Source organism: Eleutherodactylus coqui, chromosome 5, assembly GCF_035609145.1.
Source record: "Eleutherodactylus coqui strain aEleCoq1 chromosome 5, aEleCoq1.hap1, whole genome shotgun sequence".
NCBI lineage: Eukaryota > Metazoa > Chordata > Amphibia > Anura > Eleutherodactylidae > Eleutherodactylus > Eleutherodactylus coqui.
Window position 1 is genome coordinate 141810834 of NC_089841.1, and position 14620 is coordinate 141825453.

The window sequence follows — 14620 nt, forward strand, 5'->3', positions numbered from 1 at the left end:
TCTTAAAATTTTTTTAAATTTTTTTTTTAAGTAAGCAAACAAATACAAAGTCGTGCAAATAACTACATGTAAAATGAAGGTAACAGATCTCCAACTACACAGACCTACACAAAAACAGAGAGATGGACTATCAGATGCACAAGTATGAATCCACACGTCACTTATCTGCTGATGATTGTAAAACCCTTGGGGTCATTGCTGTTTGACAAAAGTCGCACCAACACCCTCACACCTTCCTACATTTTTAAGGGCCTTCTTCAATTCTTTTAAACAACCTGGTCATACAACAAGGTTGTATTCACCATATTTGTCCATTGTCTAATGGACAGTGTTTAGGCACCATCTACCTTAATGCAATTGCCTTATGAGCAAAAATAAAATGCTCCGCAAGATCTTTTGGTGATGCTTTTTCCATGAGGGTGGCTAAGAGACACACCTCAGGGGTGCATGGTATTGGGAGTATCAACACCATAGAGAGCAAGTTAGGCACATCAACCCAGAAGGCTGCAATAACGGGATAGCTCCATATTAAATGCATAAAATCTGCCCTTTGTTCAGAGCACTTATGACCTCCTGGGTGTGCCAATCTGCTCATGCCAAACAAACCGGTTGGTGATAGCCCTCCCTCACACAGGCGTTTTTGTACAGCGCTTAGGGCTGCCTTTTCAAACGTGTACAATGCTCCCATTCATTTCAATGGGGCTGCTCACACAAGCGTCAAAAACACAGCGTTTTCAACGCTGCGCTTTGAAAGCAATGTATGTTCTATTCTTGGCCGTTTTCAGCTGTGCGACGCCAAATGAATTGAATGGGCAGTGGTTTTAGCGCTGCTGAAGACGCGGCACAACTTAGTACCGCGTTTTTGACAGCGCTAAACGCTAGCCCTAGCTACACTCCAAACCCCCCATCCCCAAAAAAGCAGCAATACTCACCTAGCAGGCGCCATCCAGGTCCGTCCTGCTGCTCTCCGGAGCAAGCTTCCTGGCACTTGTCAGCACCGACAGAGCATCTTTTGCTGGTAACGGGCTTTGAAGACCCTGCCTCCAGCAAGAGATTGCTCTGATAGGTTCCTCGAGCCCTAGCTCAGCAAGTCAGAGCCAGCGCTTAATGAACCAATCACAGCCATTCAAGGAATGGCTGTGATTGGCTGAGCCAGCACAGCTCAGCCAATCGGAGCAATCTCTTGCTGGAGTCGGGGGCTTTAAACCCCATTACCAGCAAAAGATGCTCTGCCGGCACTGACAAGTGCCCAGAATCCAGCACGGAGCTCCAAAGCGCAGCGGGAGTGACCTGGATGGCGCTTGCTAGGCGAGTATTGCTTTTTTTCCAGCTTCCTTGCCAGCGCTGCTGAAACCGCAGTAAACGCAGTGTTGAAAAACGCTGCATTTCTACAAATATCTGTTTGAGGGAGGCCTAAGGTTGCACTGGTGAAAGATGTATAACTGTACCATTTTATTGTTGGCTGCAGAAAAGACATGGAGATGTGACTATTGCCTCCTGTATGTCCATCACTGTAAGGTGCGCGGCAATCTGACGCCACTTGTCTATGACTTCGAAGGATGATAAAGCCAAGTGAGCATTTGTGAGGCGAGTGTATAATATGGAAATGAGCATTCTAGGGCCTTGGCTTCTCAACACAACTATTAGAGAGTACAATAAAAGAAAGGCTAAGCACCCCAAATTGACTGTTTAATGCATGCCTTATTTGAAGAAGTCTGTAAAAGGCCGTTTTAGGGATGTCATAGCAGTTATATCACCTCAAAAGATTTCAACATACCAGATTCATACAGATGCTCTAAACATGTTCTCCTGTGATCAGACCAGAATGGGGAATCTTGTAAGTCTAGGAGTTGTTGTACTTGAAGGTTATTCCACAAGGGGGTTTCAGCTAGGTTATCTTTAAATTGCAGCAAAGTTTTAGTCTGTTGCCACTCTTGTCTTGCTAATTCATGTAACGGAAGAATTAACTTCACGGGGGACTGGGGTTTCTCTGACACTGGCATGTTCTGAATGTCTTCTTTATGGCAACAGATGATGATCAGTGGTAAGAAGCTCAACATCTGGTAACCATGGATGAACAAATCGTAGTTGGTCTGATAAGTAATACAAGATGATGATACAAGAGAGGCGCCAGCTTGATCTTTTACACATTGTAAGAGACATTTAAGCTTTGGTCTACCATTACCCCAAATAAAGGGGTGCATTAATGAGGCAAGTAGATTAAAAAAAGAATGGGGATTTTGTACAGCTGCATTTTCCAGTGCATAAAGACATTTAGGGAGGGCTATCATTTTAAATTGTTTTATAAAAACTTTATTAACATTTGTCATTATTCCTTAAATTTCCTCCTGCTAGATCTTCTAGATTTTGAATATATGTGAGCTTTAAATTTAATATTCAATCATTATCCCAAGTCTCCACATATTCAACAATTTTTGCAACATAAAAAGTGTTAATATGTTTGCTCCATTGATTCTCCTCCTCACTGCAAGGCCATTAAGCCCGTAGTCAGGAGGATGTGGGACATGGGACCCCATTTTTAGGATCAGTGGGGGTTTCAGTGGCGAGACTCCTACTGATCAGCAAGTTAATCCTCATTCCGTGGATAGGGGAGAACTTATTATCATGGTACAAGTTCTTTAAGTCAGAGTCATGACATTTTTTTTGCTTTTTATATACACAAAAAAAAAATCTATTACTGTGAAGTGTGCAACATATTCATAAGTAGTGACTCAAGGTATTTATTATATTGGCATTCAGGCTGAACACCACAGCCCACACTTATTGTATGTGTGGCCATTTTAGTGCAATTCACACCAGTATATTGTTTTCTTTATCTGTTCTGTGACATATTTATTAACTAATTGGGACAGAATTTCGAGAGGTTTGTGTCATGCACATCAGTTTGCAAAAGAGGAGTGAAAAATGAGCATTGCTTACTGCTTGGCCAGACTTAAGACACATTTTGGAAATGCAGCTTATTTTTTTCTCATTTGCAACTTTAAAAAATAAATAAGTAACCCCTCCTCTCCAGACAGACACTGGCTCAAAAACCGCAGTCATTGAAGACAGTGTGAAAGTAGTGACATATTGGGACAGATTTATCAAAAGAAAGCAAGTGTGTTTCTAGGTCTGTTCCAACATAAGGCAATAAATCAGACCAGATATAACTGAGGCGTTAGCAAAAATTACATCTCTTTTGATAAACAACTTATTTACACTAAAAAACATGCAAAAATACATTGCTAAACATGTCCCATTGTATATGTTGTCAGTTCTTGTCTAAGTGCTTCAAGCAAAAAAAAATGATTCATCGCTTTGTGAGACAGGTGGCCATCAATAACAGAAGTGCTGGTGGCTCGTCAGCACTATGTAATATATATGTATGTCTGACATTGATCTCCACAAGAGTGCGGAGATCCAGTGTAGTCAGCTGCGGCATGTTAATTGGATTCTGCATGAAGGTTAATATTTCAAGTGTCCAAATCAATAACGACAAAGATCTTCAAAAGGGCTCCAGAATGAATGAAAGTAACCACTTACCCACCAGTATTTTCACATCTCTGACAGTGAAATCATGTCCTGGCATTCTACAATAAAGACAGAATGTGTTGTAATGAATGTATAATGATGCGTGATATCTCTATTACATTATATACATGTGCATGTAAAATTACAATATGTACAACTATACAGCACTCAAAGAGTGCATCAGAATTGGGCAATCAACAGAGATCCTGCTGAAACAAAATTATATTAGCAGGGATTTTAGGACCTTGAAAAAGAATTCTATTTACATATTTGAAATGGTTTAAAAAAAAACAATTTATATGTATAGAAATAGATTTCCTTTTCAAATTCTGTTCCATTCCCATATCATTGTTTCCTCGTTATTGCACTTAAAAGACAGGTTTTCCAATGACCACGGCCGTCAATTGCTGACTGCAGGGGTGACATTACTACATGAAGCTAGATACTATGCTATGGCATCATAATGACAAGGTCTAAGTGACTAGCAACACAGGTACACCTCGAAGTTTAAAAGGCAAGTTAACTACTTTTGGTTTTATGGCAATTTTAACATGATTTTTAGTGGTCTGAAACCCCTTAAAAAATGGTCACTAACTTTTCAAACAACTTTTGCTTTTGTAATAGTGATATTCTTAACTAAAAGTGCAAATCCCTTTATTTACCCAAGATTACCTTTTTTGTGCTGCAAAAAAAAAAGAAAAAGTGTCTGTTATGTGATGCCCATCTATAGCAACAGAGATAATATGATGTATAAAAGGAAGATGACTCATGCTGCTAATAGAAGTTCATGGAGAGGAGGAAGACTGGAGCAGAGGCCAGTTGCACATTTGCGTTGGCACCTCTGGCCAGTGGTTTCATCACAGATCTAACTCCAAATACCAAAAGAAAAGGCGCTGCATGCAGCACTTTTCCTTCCGTACCAAAAGCGGACAGCTGGTCGGAAAGCAGGCGGATCTTATTATAGTCAACAGGCTCTTCCCAGCACTGTTTAGGTTCCTCCCAGAGACGGAACAGTTCAGCCACGAGGATTCCCCTTTTCTGCTCCCTGAACGGAGCAGGAAAGTGGAATCCCCAGCGCAAGTGTGTATACAGAGGCTGCATACAGCTAATAGTGAATGTTCACTGTGTTATACTGCAGCTACTGACATCCCATCTCCACTACTCAGCACTTGTCCAGTGTTCCCCATGAATGTTATTTATTATGTGTGGGCTACAGAACTGGCAGGGTTATCTGTGCACAGTCTATGCAATACAGCATAACAGAAGGCTCCTCTCACTAGCTCAGAGATAACAGAGAATTACAGATACAGCCCGCAGAGGTGAAAACTGGCGCTAAATGCCAAATACAAATCCTATAATGAACAGAAACAGTGTTGTTTCTTATATACACACACATACAGCAGCTTATTCTGAAAAATCATATAAAAATGTAGATATGCTTTAAAAAATAAGATGTTTGCTAGTACCCATTTGTAAGAGAAAGAATGGGTGTTTGACAGAGAAAAGCTTTTTGGGAGGAGAGTTCTGTAGAAAACCAGTTCAAAGGACCAGATTGCTGAAGTGGAAAATGAGGATGGGGCCCTACTCCTAACTCCTTTACAGACCAAGTGATTTGTCACTTGTAATAGTTCTTTAAGAAGCGTGTAAGGCTATTCACACATTAACCCCTTTGTGGCCAGCTTTTGTCAGGCCCTAGTTACCAAGCGATTTATTTTCCTTTTCTTTCATTGGCGCATTCCAAGAACCAATTTTTTTTCTAGTCGACATGGTCGTATGAAGGCTTATTTTGCAGGACAAGTTGTATCTATTTTTTTTATAAACAGAAAACATCCATTCAAAAGGGATGACTGTAGTTAAATAAAGTGAGAAGTACTTACCCCTCTGCCACTGCCAAGATCCAAGACTGCAGGTCCCCTAGGGTACCAGTGTTTATTGTGACAGCTTACATGACCAGAAGTTAGATGACAGCTGCAGCATCACCACTCAATCTTCTGAGCACCAAGATGCCAGGAGTTTGAGAATGTCATGCTGCAGCAGTCCCCTTACATCTGGTGAAGTCAGCTGTCACAAACACACAGACCACAGACGGGCTGCAGCGCTGCATCCTAGCTGCAGGGTAAGTGCTGTTCAGTTTCTTGTTTTACTGCAGTCAGCCCTATTGAAGTGATGTCACTATTTTCGGGTACACATACAACTATTCTCTGAATCTACCATTATGGGGATACCAAAGATAAACCTTTTTTTTTTTTTTTCTTAACTTCTGCACAATAAAAATTTTAATTGTTTTTGCGTCATTGCATTCCAAGAACCATAACCTTTTTATTTGTCAGTCAATAGAGCTTTGTGATAGTTTATTTTTAAAGGACAAGTCAAAAGTTTTTATTGGTAGTATTTTCAGGTGCATAAGTCCTACTATATTTTTTTGGAGGGTAAATATCACAAAAATGCTATTTAATTCAGTTCATTACAAATGTGGCAATAGCAAGTATGTGTGTTTTGTTTTTTTATATTTTTCCTTGATGGTAATTTACACGCAAAGATGATCGCTCACAATTCGTCAGAAACTTACAGTTTTGAGTGATCATTTTGCATTAGATATTAATTGGCTAATCAGCCTATTGGTAGCTAACTTCATTTGTATGTATTTAGAGAACAGCGGATGGTCTGTTCTCTGAATACATCGCTTTTGTTTTGCCGCGAGCTGCCGCTGCATGCAAAGCTATCAGCGCTGCCAGCAGAGAACACAGAACGCCGTCCCTCTGATGGACAACAGATTTTATGCCGAGCTGAACTCAGTGATGGACGAAGAGTGCATGGCAAGTTCACGATGGGCACACATTTACATGCAACCACTATCGTTCAAAAGCAATCATTTGGATGAATTTTGAGCGATAATTATTGCGTGTAAATCAGCCTTAAGACTTGGACTCCCACCATTGGACTTGAAGATGCAATCATGCCCAATAGCCTTCCTTATATGGTGGACCTAGAGGCTCTTGTTAGAACCATGGCTTCCATGGCAATCCATTGGCACCCTGAACATGCATTGCAAGGAGCTGACAGGTTACAGAGGGAGCTCCGCCCTGCATCTGAAACTATTTAGAAGCCATGGTAACTATTGACCGCCACATTTAGAGGGTTAAACGGCCAGGATTGGAAAAATTTGACAGCCGAGCACCTGCTTTTTCGGACATGGGACATCTGTGCACCTCTCAGACTAAGCAGCCATAAAAAGCCATCAGGCTAGCCGGAGGCCCATTAGGGACTGCATTAAAAAGACATATTGGCAGTCACTGAGGGGGTTAAACATTGATGTATTTTCTAGCTTAATCTGGGAATGAAAAAAAAACCAAAAAAAAAAACAAAACCAATGCTTCCCAGACATAATAAAAAAGTGCTCTGTGGAACCATTCTGAAAACCTGCAGCAAATCCACATGTGTTTGAAAATCTAAGGATAAAGTCTAGAAAATAATTCCTTGTTTTTCTATGATGTGATCTGATCACACTTTGGCCTCCAGATTGACCTTCATACAGCTGTGAGGATGAAACTTGATATACGTAGATGGAGCTCCCAGCTTAGCTGATAATGCGGGAGGGCAGCTATCAATCCCAGCGCCTCCACCAAGACATACTGGATGTGGGAAATACTTCCTGGCTATGATGTACATAAAAGTCAAAATGTAGGATGGGGTTAAATTGAATATGAGGTGGAATTTTTTGTCTGTTTATGCTTTGTAAAATGTAATAACCAAATCCTGTTAAAACATCTAAAAAAATTTAAACATTTTCATTAATAATAGTATAAAAAAATACATGTACTTACTTAATACCTAATCCCTCCTTAGTGTGAAAAAGAAGAGGGATTTTAAGAGCTTCTCTTTGGGCATATTCATATGTAAAGTCTGTAGGGATATACAAAGAACAACATCATGTCAAGTAAATCTTACTGTACACTTCACGTTAAACAGATCTATATTCTAACCACACGGACCGCCAGATGCATTTAAAAACGGGGTGTGTGTCAGCTGGAACATGGTGTCCAAACTGCAGGCATCGTGTGATAGAGCAGAAGATGAGCAGATTGTTAGATAGCTTTATGGGGAAAGATTGAGTATAACTTGTATTTTATGATGTACATTCTGAGCTGAACAGTCCAATGGGCTGTCCTATCACTGATTGGCAGCTGTATATAACTGTACATAGAGCAGTAGCTGTCAATCACTGATAGGACCGCCCACTGGACTGTCCAGCTCAGAATGTACATCATAAAATACAAGTTACATTGGTGTATATGTTATGGGAAAAGATTCAATCTGCTCAGCCGCTCCAGCTCTATAACATCATGCCTGCATTTTGGACACTATATCGAACTGACAGATTCTCTTTAAATGGAGCCTGTCACTTCTTATGATCCCCATAAACTAATGTCATACTCTCAAAAGACAGGAGGGTCAAAGTCCAGGGATGTGACTATCATACTCATATGCCTGCCCGAACCCTCGCTACTCGCACTTGGACAACTGAACAGACTCCTTCATTGTGTACATGTTGTCCTCTCATTATAGATAGTATGGCCATGTGAACACAATGACAAGGAGTCCACTCAATGGACCAAGCAATGGTTTTGAGAATGAGATTGCGGGGTGCTGTTCTGTTGCCATGGCAGCCGAGGTGCCTTCTGAAAACCTGCAGGGCTTCCACTGCAAATTGCCCATCAGGCATGGCTTGATAGATTGCCTTTCAAATCGCAGTATAATGTAGTACTACAGTATTATATCATACCGCAGAAGCGATCAAACTATCACAAGTTCATGTTCCCTATGGGGACTAAGAAAAAAGAAAAATAAAAGTCAGTTTAAAAGTTTTATTATTTACTAATGATTTTCTAATTACACTATAGAAACAAGACCCACACACACACACGCCTAAAGATGGCAGAATTTTGTTTTTTTTTCCCCATTTCACTTAGATTTTTTTTAAGGGACAAGTTGTATTTTTCAGTGGTACATTACAAAGTACCATTAAAAAATACAACTTGTCCCGCAAAATACAAACCCTCAGACATCTACATTAATGGTTAAATAAAAGAGTTATGATTTTTTTTTAAGTGGGGAGTAAAGAAAACAAAATTGGAAAAAAAAAATAGCATTAGAAAAAAAAAAAAAAAAAAAAAAAAAAATCTATAAAAAAAGCCACATTCTTACGAGATTAAGGATAACAATACTCAGTGACAATATCCAACAGGTGTAAGGAGACTTACTTTCATACAATGTCTTATGGGAAAGCGTATTGAAATTAGCTAATTTCAGGAACCACCGACTACTCAGAAAGGAATTGGGACCAATCTGTTAACAGACTGTGGGATTCTACATACACCCACTGGGGTGTTTAATGTTCTGGTACTTAATAGCAGCACCAAGATGGCAGGCCTGAGGGCCTTGACTAGGCCCCTGGCTGCCATGACAACCTCTGCGTACCCTTAATGTAGAAGAAAATCCTGATAGCATGTAGAGGTGCTATATAAAATATACGCTTTATTCTCCCATCACACAGAGACAGCAACGTTTCGGCCATGAGGCCTTTCTCAGGCTTAAGAAAGGCTCACAGCCGAAACGTTGCTGTCTCTGTGTGATGGGAGAATAAAGCGTATATTTTATATAGCACCTCTACATGCTATCAGGATTTTCTTCTACATTACGTGGACTTCTGTAGGGGTGCGGTTTGGACTCTTATTTGGCTCTACCCAGATTGGTTTTTTTTGGTGCTGCTGACACACTTTGTTATTTTGCATTTGAACCTCTCAGCACCCTGCGACCGTGTCATGGAGAATCCAATAGGCTCCAGGTCCTGAGCTCGCGCCATATGTTCTGCGCACACATCTGCTGTAAATATACAGTGGATGTCACTAAAGGGGTTGTCCGCTTTGGATAATCCCTACAGGTTAGCATTAGAGGAATCATTAGATCGTGCGAAACTATTGGTCAGTGTAAACATGGCCAACAATCAAACAAATAAGTTCATTCACTTATCCTTCATCATTCACTTTATGCATAAACAGAATGATAATTGGCCCATGTAAACAGGCAGTCATTCATCTATGAATGGCTGTCTGTTTGCTGTGAATGGAGCCAGGTGACCAGACAAGATCCCCGGCGCGCTCAGTCTCCATTCAGGGAGCGATTATTGCTGCTGTGTGAAAACACAGGAGCGATATTTGTGGGGACAATTTGCGCACTTGAGTGCCTGACAATCATCCTGGGTAAACATCCAGACAATAAACTGCTCACAAAGAGGCCATTTATTGGGATCCCCAGCTATAATCTGTGGAGAAACCTGGCAGTGAGGTTATAGTCAGATGTTGCTGTTCAACCCACATCTAAAAGAATGGATTCGCTGCGATTTGTGCCACAATCACATAAAAAAAAAAAAAAAAAAAAAGAAGAAAAAAAAAATCGCAACAAAGCACATCCAGTTTAGATGCAGGTTCAACTGTACCTTAACCTCAATGTTCGTTCAGTTTCCCTACAGGGGGAATGAAGCAATAGGCGCTCCTCTCACACTGCGTTAATAGCTTTTATTAAACATATGAACTGGGAAAAGCTTGCGATGTGGATGCTGAACAGAAGGTGTGATGGATGCCTAAGCCAGCATGCTCCAGTTTCCACAGATTCCTGCACAGACAGCTTCCATTCAAGTCAATGGAAGCCGTCCGATCCGCGGCACGGATGCAGCTGACATTGTGTCCATGCCACGGATCCACAAGAAAGGAGGAGATTTTTTTTTTTTTTTAAAAGCACGGCGCATGCATGTGGCACGCCCAGACGCATCCGCCGTGCAGAAGAAAGAATATCCGGCCACGATGGAGAAGACCTGCACCGCATCCGGACAGGTAGGAAAAGGTCTTTTTAGGCCTCATGGCTGCAGGCATGGGTGGACACCGCTGCGGGATTCCACACTTGGAAACAATGCGTGCCCGCGGACATGAGGCCTAATAGTGGCATTCCTCACCCATAAAATATAGTGGCATCTTGTTTTAAGATAGATAGATCGATCGATCGATCGATCGATCGATCGATAAAGTGGATGCCATTGTTAAACTTCTGTCACCCATAGCTTGTAACACTATCCCTTTAAGAGATACGTCATAAAAGAGGGTATCCAGGACTTTTAGGCCTCATGTCCACTGAACAATTCTATTTAGTAAATCTGCGTGGGTGTCCCGCACGCGGGATCGGCACCCATAGAGATGCATTGGATACCCGCAGGTAAGTAAATACCTGTAGGTGTCATTTTTCCCTGCCGCGCAGATCGCACGTGCAGGAAATCACCCGCAGCATGCTCCATTTTCTGCGGGTTTCCCGCATGGACGGCTCCTGTAGACTTCTATTGAAGCCTATGGAAGACGTCCGGATCCGCGGTACATCCGCAGCTGAATTTCTGCTCTGCCGCAAGAGCGAGGGAGAGCAAGAGTTCAAAAAAAAAAGAAAGAAAGTCCGCAGCGCACACGAGAAGATCCGGCCACGACGGATGGGAACCCGCAGCGTCCGGACAGGTGAGATAAATCAATTTTCAGGCCTCATGGCCACGGGAAAGGAGGGACCTGTTTTGGGATTCTGCATGGAGAATCTGCGCGAGCCTTAATTTCCTAGTGGACATGAGGCCTTACTATTGAGGACCAAACCTCAGGATAGGCCATCAATAGTTTATTGACAAGAGTCCACTGCTCGGGATCCCGTCCAATCAGCTGATCGACCAGCCTATTGTCAGTGCAGTGGGCAGGACGTTGTCATTGGGGGTCAGGGTCATAAATGTAACAACCAGCTTCACCCTCACTGAAATAAATGGGAGCGATGCAACCTATTACACCTTTAGCTCCTTATTGCGGTCTGAGCCAGAAGCGCTACAGAAGGCATCACTTTCACTGATTTCTGTGGGAATAAGGCCGCCTACTACACTTCTCACCTGCATCACCAGAAGGTCAGATGATCAGTTGATCGGCAGAACTCCGCCAATCAACTATTGATGACCTATCCAGAGGATAGGTCATTGATAATAAAAGTCCCAGAGTAGCCCTTTAAATGGATTCTACACAGTGGCGTACGTCACCCATACATTGTTGTAGCAGCTGTTTATTTTACAGCGATTTCGAGCTGCGTTTTTGAACACATTGTACAGAGTTTGACACACATCATCATCGTGATGGGTGATGAGGTGCGATTTAAAAAAAAATAAATAAAAAAAAATAGCAGGCTGCTCTCAAAAATGACAACATTGGAAACGCAGGTCTGCGAAGCCCCACTGAAGTCACTAATTGCAGTAAAAAGCAGGCTGTCTGAGAGCGGCCTAACCGAACGTAACCGTTCCATATAATGGGCTCTTAGACCTCCCTTACAGCTTATATGGAGATGGGTTTTCTACCCCGGACCGCCCCATTAACGTGCTAAATAATGGCATTTGATCTGCTGTCCTGCGCCACAAAAACAGGGTATGCTTTTCAGTATGTCAGTGGAGCGGCAGATGGGAATATACGGTAAGCCTTTTGTCTGACATTGTATCCAGCGATATAAGGTGACGCAGCAGATATGGATCATTAACCCCTCAGAGGAAGCGGACATATATACTGCTCTATAACACACCTCTACTTCTTAATAGCACTTTTTATTTATAACAAACCCTATGTCCCAACTGCATGGGCCCAAGTATAACAGCAGGTGGTAGTGCACAGCCTGCCACACCTGGGACAGGTGTCCTGTGTACCGCAGCTTAGATACACGGTATCCCCGCATGACATGAGCCTGCGCCGCGTCATCACACCTCACAGTGCTGGCGGGAAACTTAAACCCCACTGCAGTATGACACGTGCCGGCGGCTGGCAGGTAGACAGCCGGTGCGGCCCCACATACCGGCCCTCCGCGGCCGCCACACATCACTACCTTTGCCGTCCATGTACTGCACGTAGTCGCCTCGGTAGCTGCTGCTGCTCAGCTTCTGCTCCAGGCTGAAGCCGCGGATGCTGACCATGTCGTCCACGTCAGACAGATCGTCGTTCTCCGCGTACTGTGTCCGGCCGATGGTTCTCTGTGGGGGGAGATCAGACATGGACGAACTCAGAACCGTAACACCACAGACGTGTGCACGACCCCGACTAGATCCAAACCGGGCAGCAGTCTGGCCATTACTGGGAGTTGTAGTGAAGGACTAATAAATGCAGACTACTACTAGACATCGCCCTGGATTACATCATCCTACTTATTACACCTTCTTGTGTTCCTTTATTACACCTTGTTCTAATGCATGGTCTCCCAACTTTGACGGCCATTCCTATCTGGATCCTGCCAGCACCGCACGGGTTAAACCCAGGCAGGACATTTAAATGCCATGTGCGGCCATAAACAAGGAAGCGGGCGGAGAAGTAATGCGGACTAGGGAACCCAGCCCGGGGCTCTGCCGGCCCTGAGCGGACTCGGGGCCTGCCTGCACTAACAGCCATGATCAGCAGCTGTTTGCTTGCAGTAGTTGCTCAGGCAGCCAGCAGGGACACCCAGAGCTGCACGTTCACAGCACAAACCATAACAAAGCCATGCGAGGACCAGCCGAGCCCCCTCCAGGAGCCCTGCTGCCCCCCGCACACAAAGACACAGCAGTGACACCCCAGCAGATGTACACACCAGTCTTCTTCCAGATGCCTTCTTTGCCTCCATGTTAGTGGTATAAAGTGCTGGGGGCTCCTCGGTTAAAGGGCCGCCGGTCTGCCCCGCATTGTGCGGCTGATCGCTCCGGGGTGAAGCACAAGAACAATAAAAAGTTAGTGCTCCCCGCTCCGCTGGGCAAAGTGCGAGGAAGCGGCGCAGGCTGCGGGGCCGCTGACGTCATGCTCTACACAGGGTGACAGGGGTTCCGGCAGGGGCCACATGACTGGGAAGTTTGCTGAGAACACGCGTGGGCTGCTGCTAGCAGGGAATCAGACATTTGCTGACACTCGGAAGCCTTTTCCTATTGATGTTTTGGCCGGTCACGGGGGCTGGCTGTGCGCAGGCGCAGTGGCGGCCCTCTCCTTTATTTGTTATGAGTAGTGCGTGGAGTGTGCTGCTCTCTAGTTTCCACAACAGCGGTGTGAGGGGGCGTGGCCTGCTGGAGGGTGGGCGACGCCCCCTGCCGCATGTGTTCTTGTTGTCTTTCCTCGGGACTCTTTTTGTCTGAGGGGCGATGACGGCTGGCAGGGCAGGAGGAGTATTACTGAGGATGGATTCCCACGGGCGATAGTAATGGGCACGCACTGGGCGATTGGGAGGCGCACAAAACTTGCATGTTGAATTAACCCATTATTTTTCATTTACATTAGTAATTTTTTTTACATGCACTAATAGTGCGAAATCAGAAAATCGCGGCACGAGAATGGGATGTGTAATGTGTGGTGGCCCACGCAGCACTTGGATGGGGAGTGATGAGAGTTGCGCCTGACAATCTCTTAGGCCTTAGGCTCCATTCACACAGTTGTAATAAAAAAACGCACAAAAAAGTGCATTTGCAAAATTGCATGCATTTTTTGCCACGTTTTACTACAAACATAGTAAAAACACACATGCTTTCACCAATGCACTTTTTGTTGCATTTTTAATGAAACCAAACTGCCCCGTGTGAATGGAGCCTAAGGCCGGGCTCACAGGACCGTATGGTAAAAATCGCAGTATTTTATAGGTGTATGGAGCTGCGTATCACCACGTGTGTGATCGCCCTTGACAGCGTATGTCACACACTGCTTCCTGCTTGTTTCTATTTTACTTTCCTTGTATTGTTTCCTAGCAACATGCGTGTAAAATGACGCACATACGCAATATAGTTGTGTATGCACAGCGGTTTCATCCGCACCCAAAGAACAGTAGGGCTCTATCATGTGTAATACGCTGTAAAATAAAATCAGTCGATGTGCAGACCATGATAACATCAATACCGCGCAGTATGAGTGATGATCAAGCACTCAATGGAAGCAGAAAGAAGTTTAATCCATAAATCAACCTACTTAAGTGGCTCAGTGATTATATAATACACAGATGGATTGATGGGTGCAGTACAGAGGAGCGGGCAGTG

The 14620-nt window shown here is 43.6% G+C and overlaps 1 protein-coding gene across 3 annotated transcripts in view; it reads right to left on the bottom strand.

Moving 5' to 3' along the window:
- KDM2B (lysine demethylase 2B) overlaps positions 1-13534 on the bottom strand; it is a 121598-nt gene extending 108064 nt beyond the window's left edge. For 2 of the 3 annotated variants that reach the window (XM_066603282.1, XM_066603281.1), the window contains exons 1-4: positions 13201-13534; positions 12466-12610; positions 7356-7434; positions 3544-3590 (exon numbers count right to left, since the gene is read on the bottom strand). In XM_066603282.1, the coding sequence (XP_066459379.1) occupies positions 3544-3590; positions 7356-7434; positions 12466-12610; positions 13201-13233 (304 nt within the window). In that variant the 5' untranslated portion in view covers positions 13234-13534. Of the gene's footprint in view, positions 1-3543; positions 3591-7355; positions 7435-12465; positions 12611-13200 lie in introns of those variants that run through there. The other variant, XM_066603283.1, reaches the window with a different exon arrangement.
- Positions 13535-14620: the final 1086 nt, after the last annotated feature.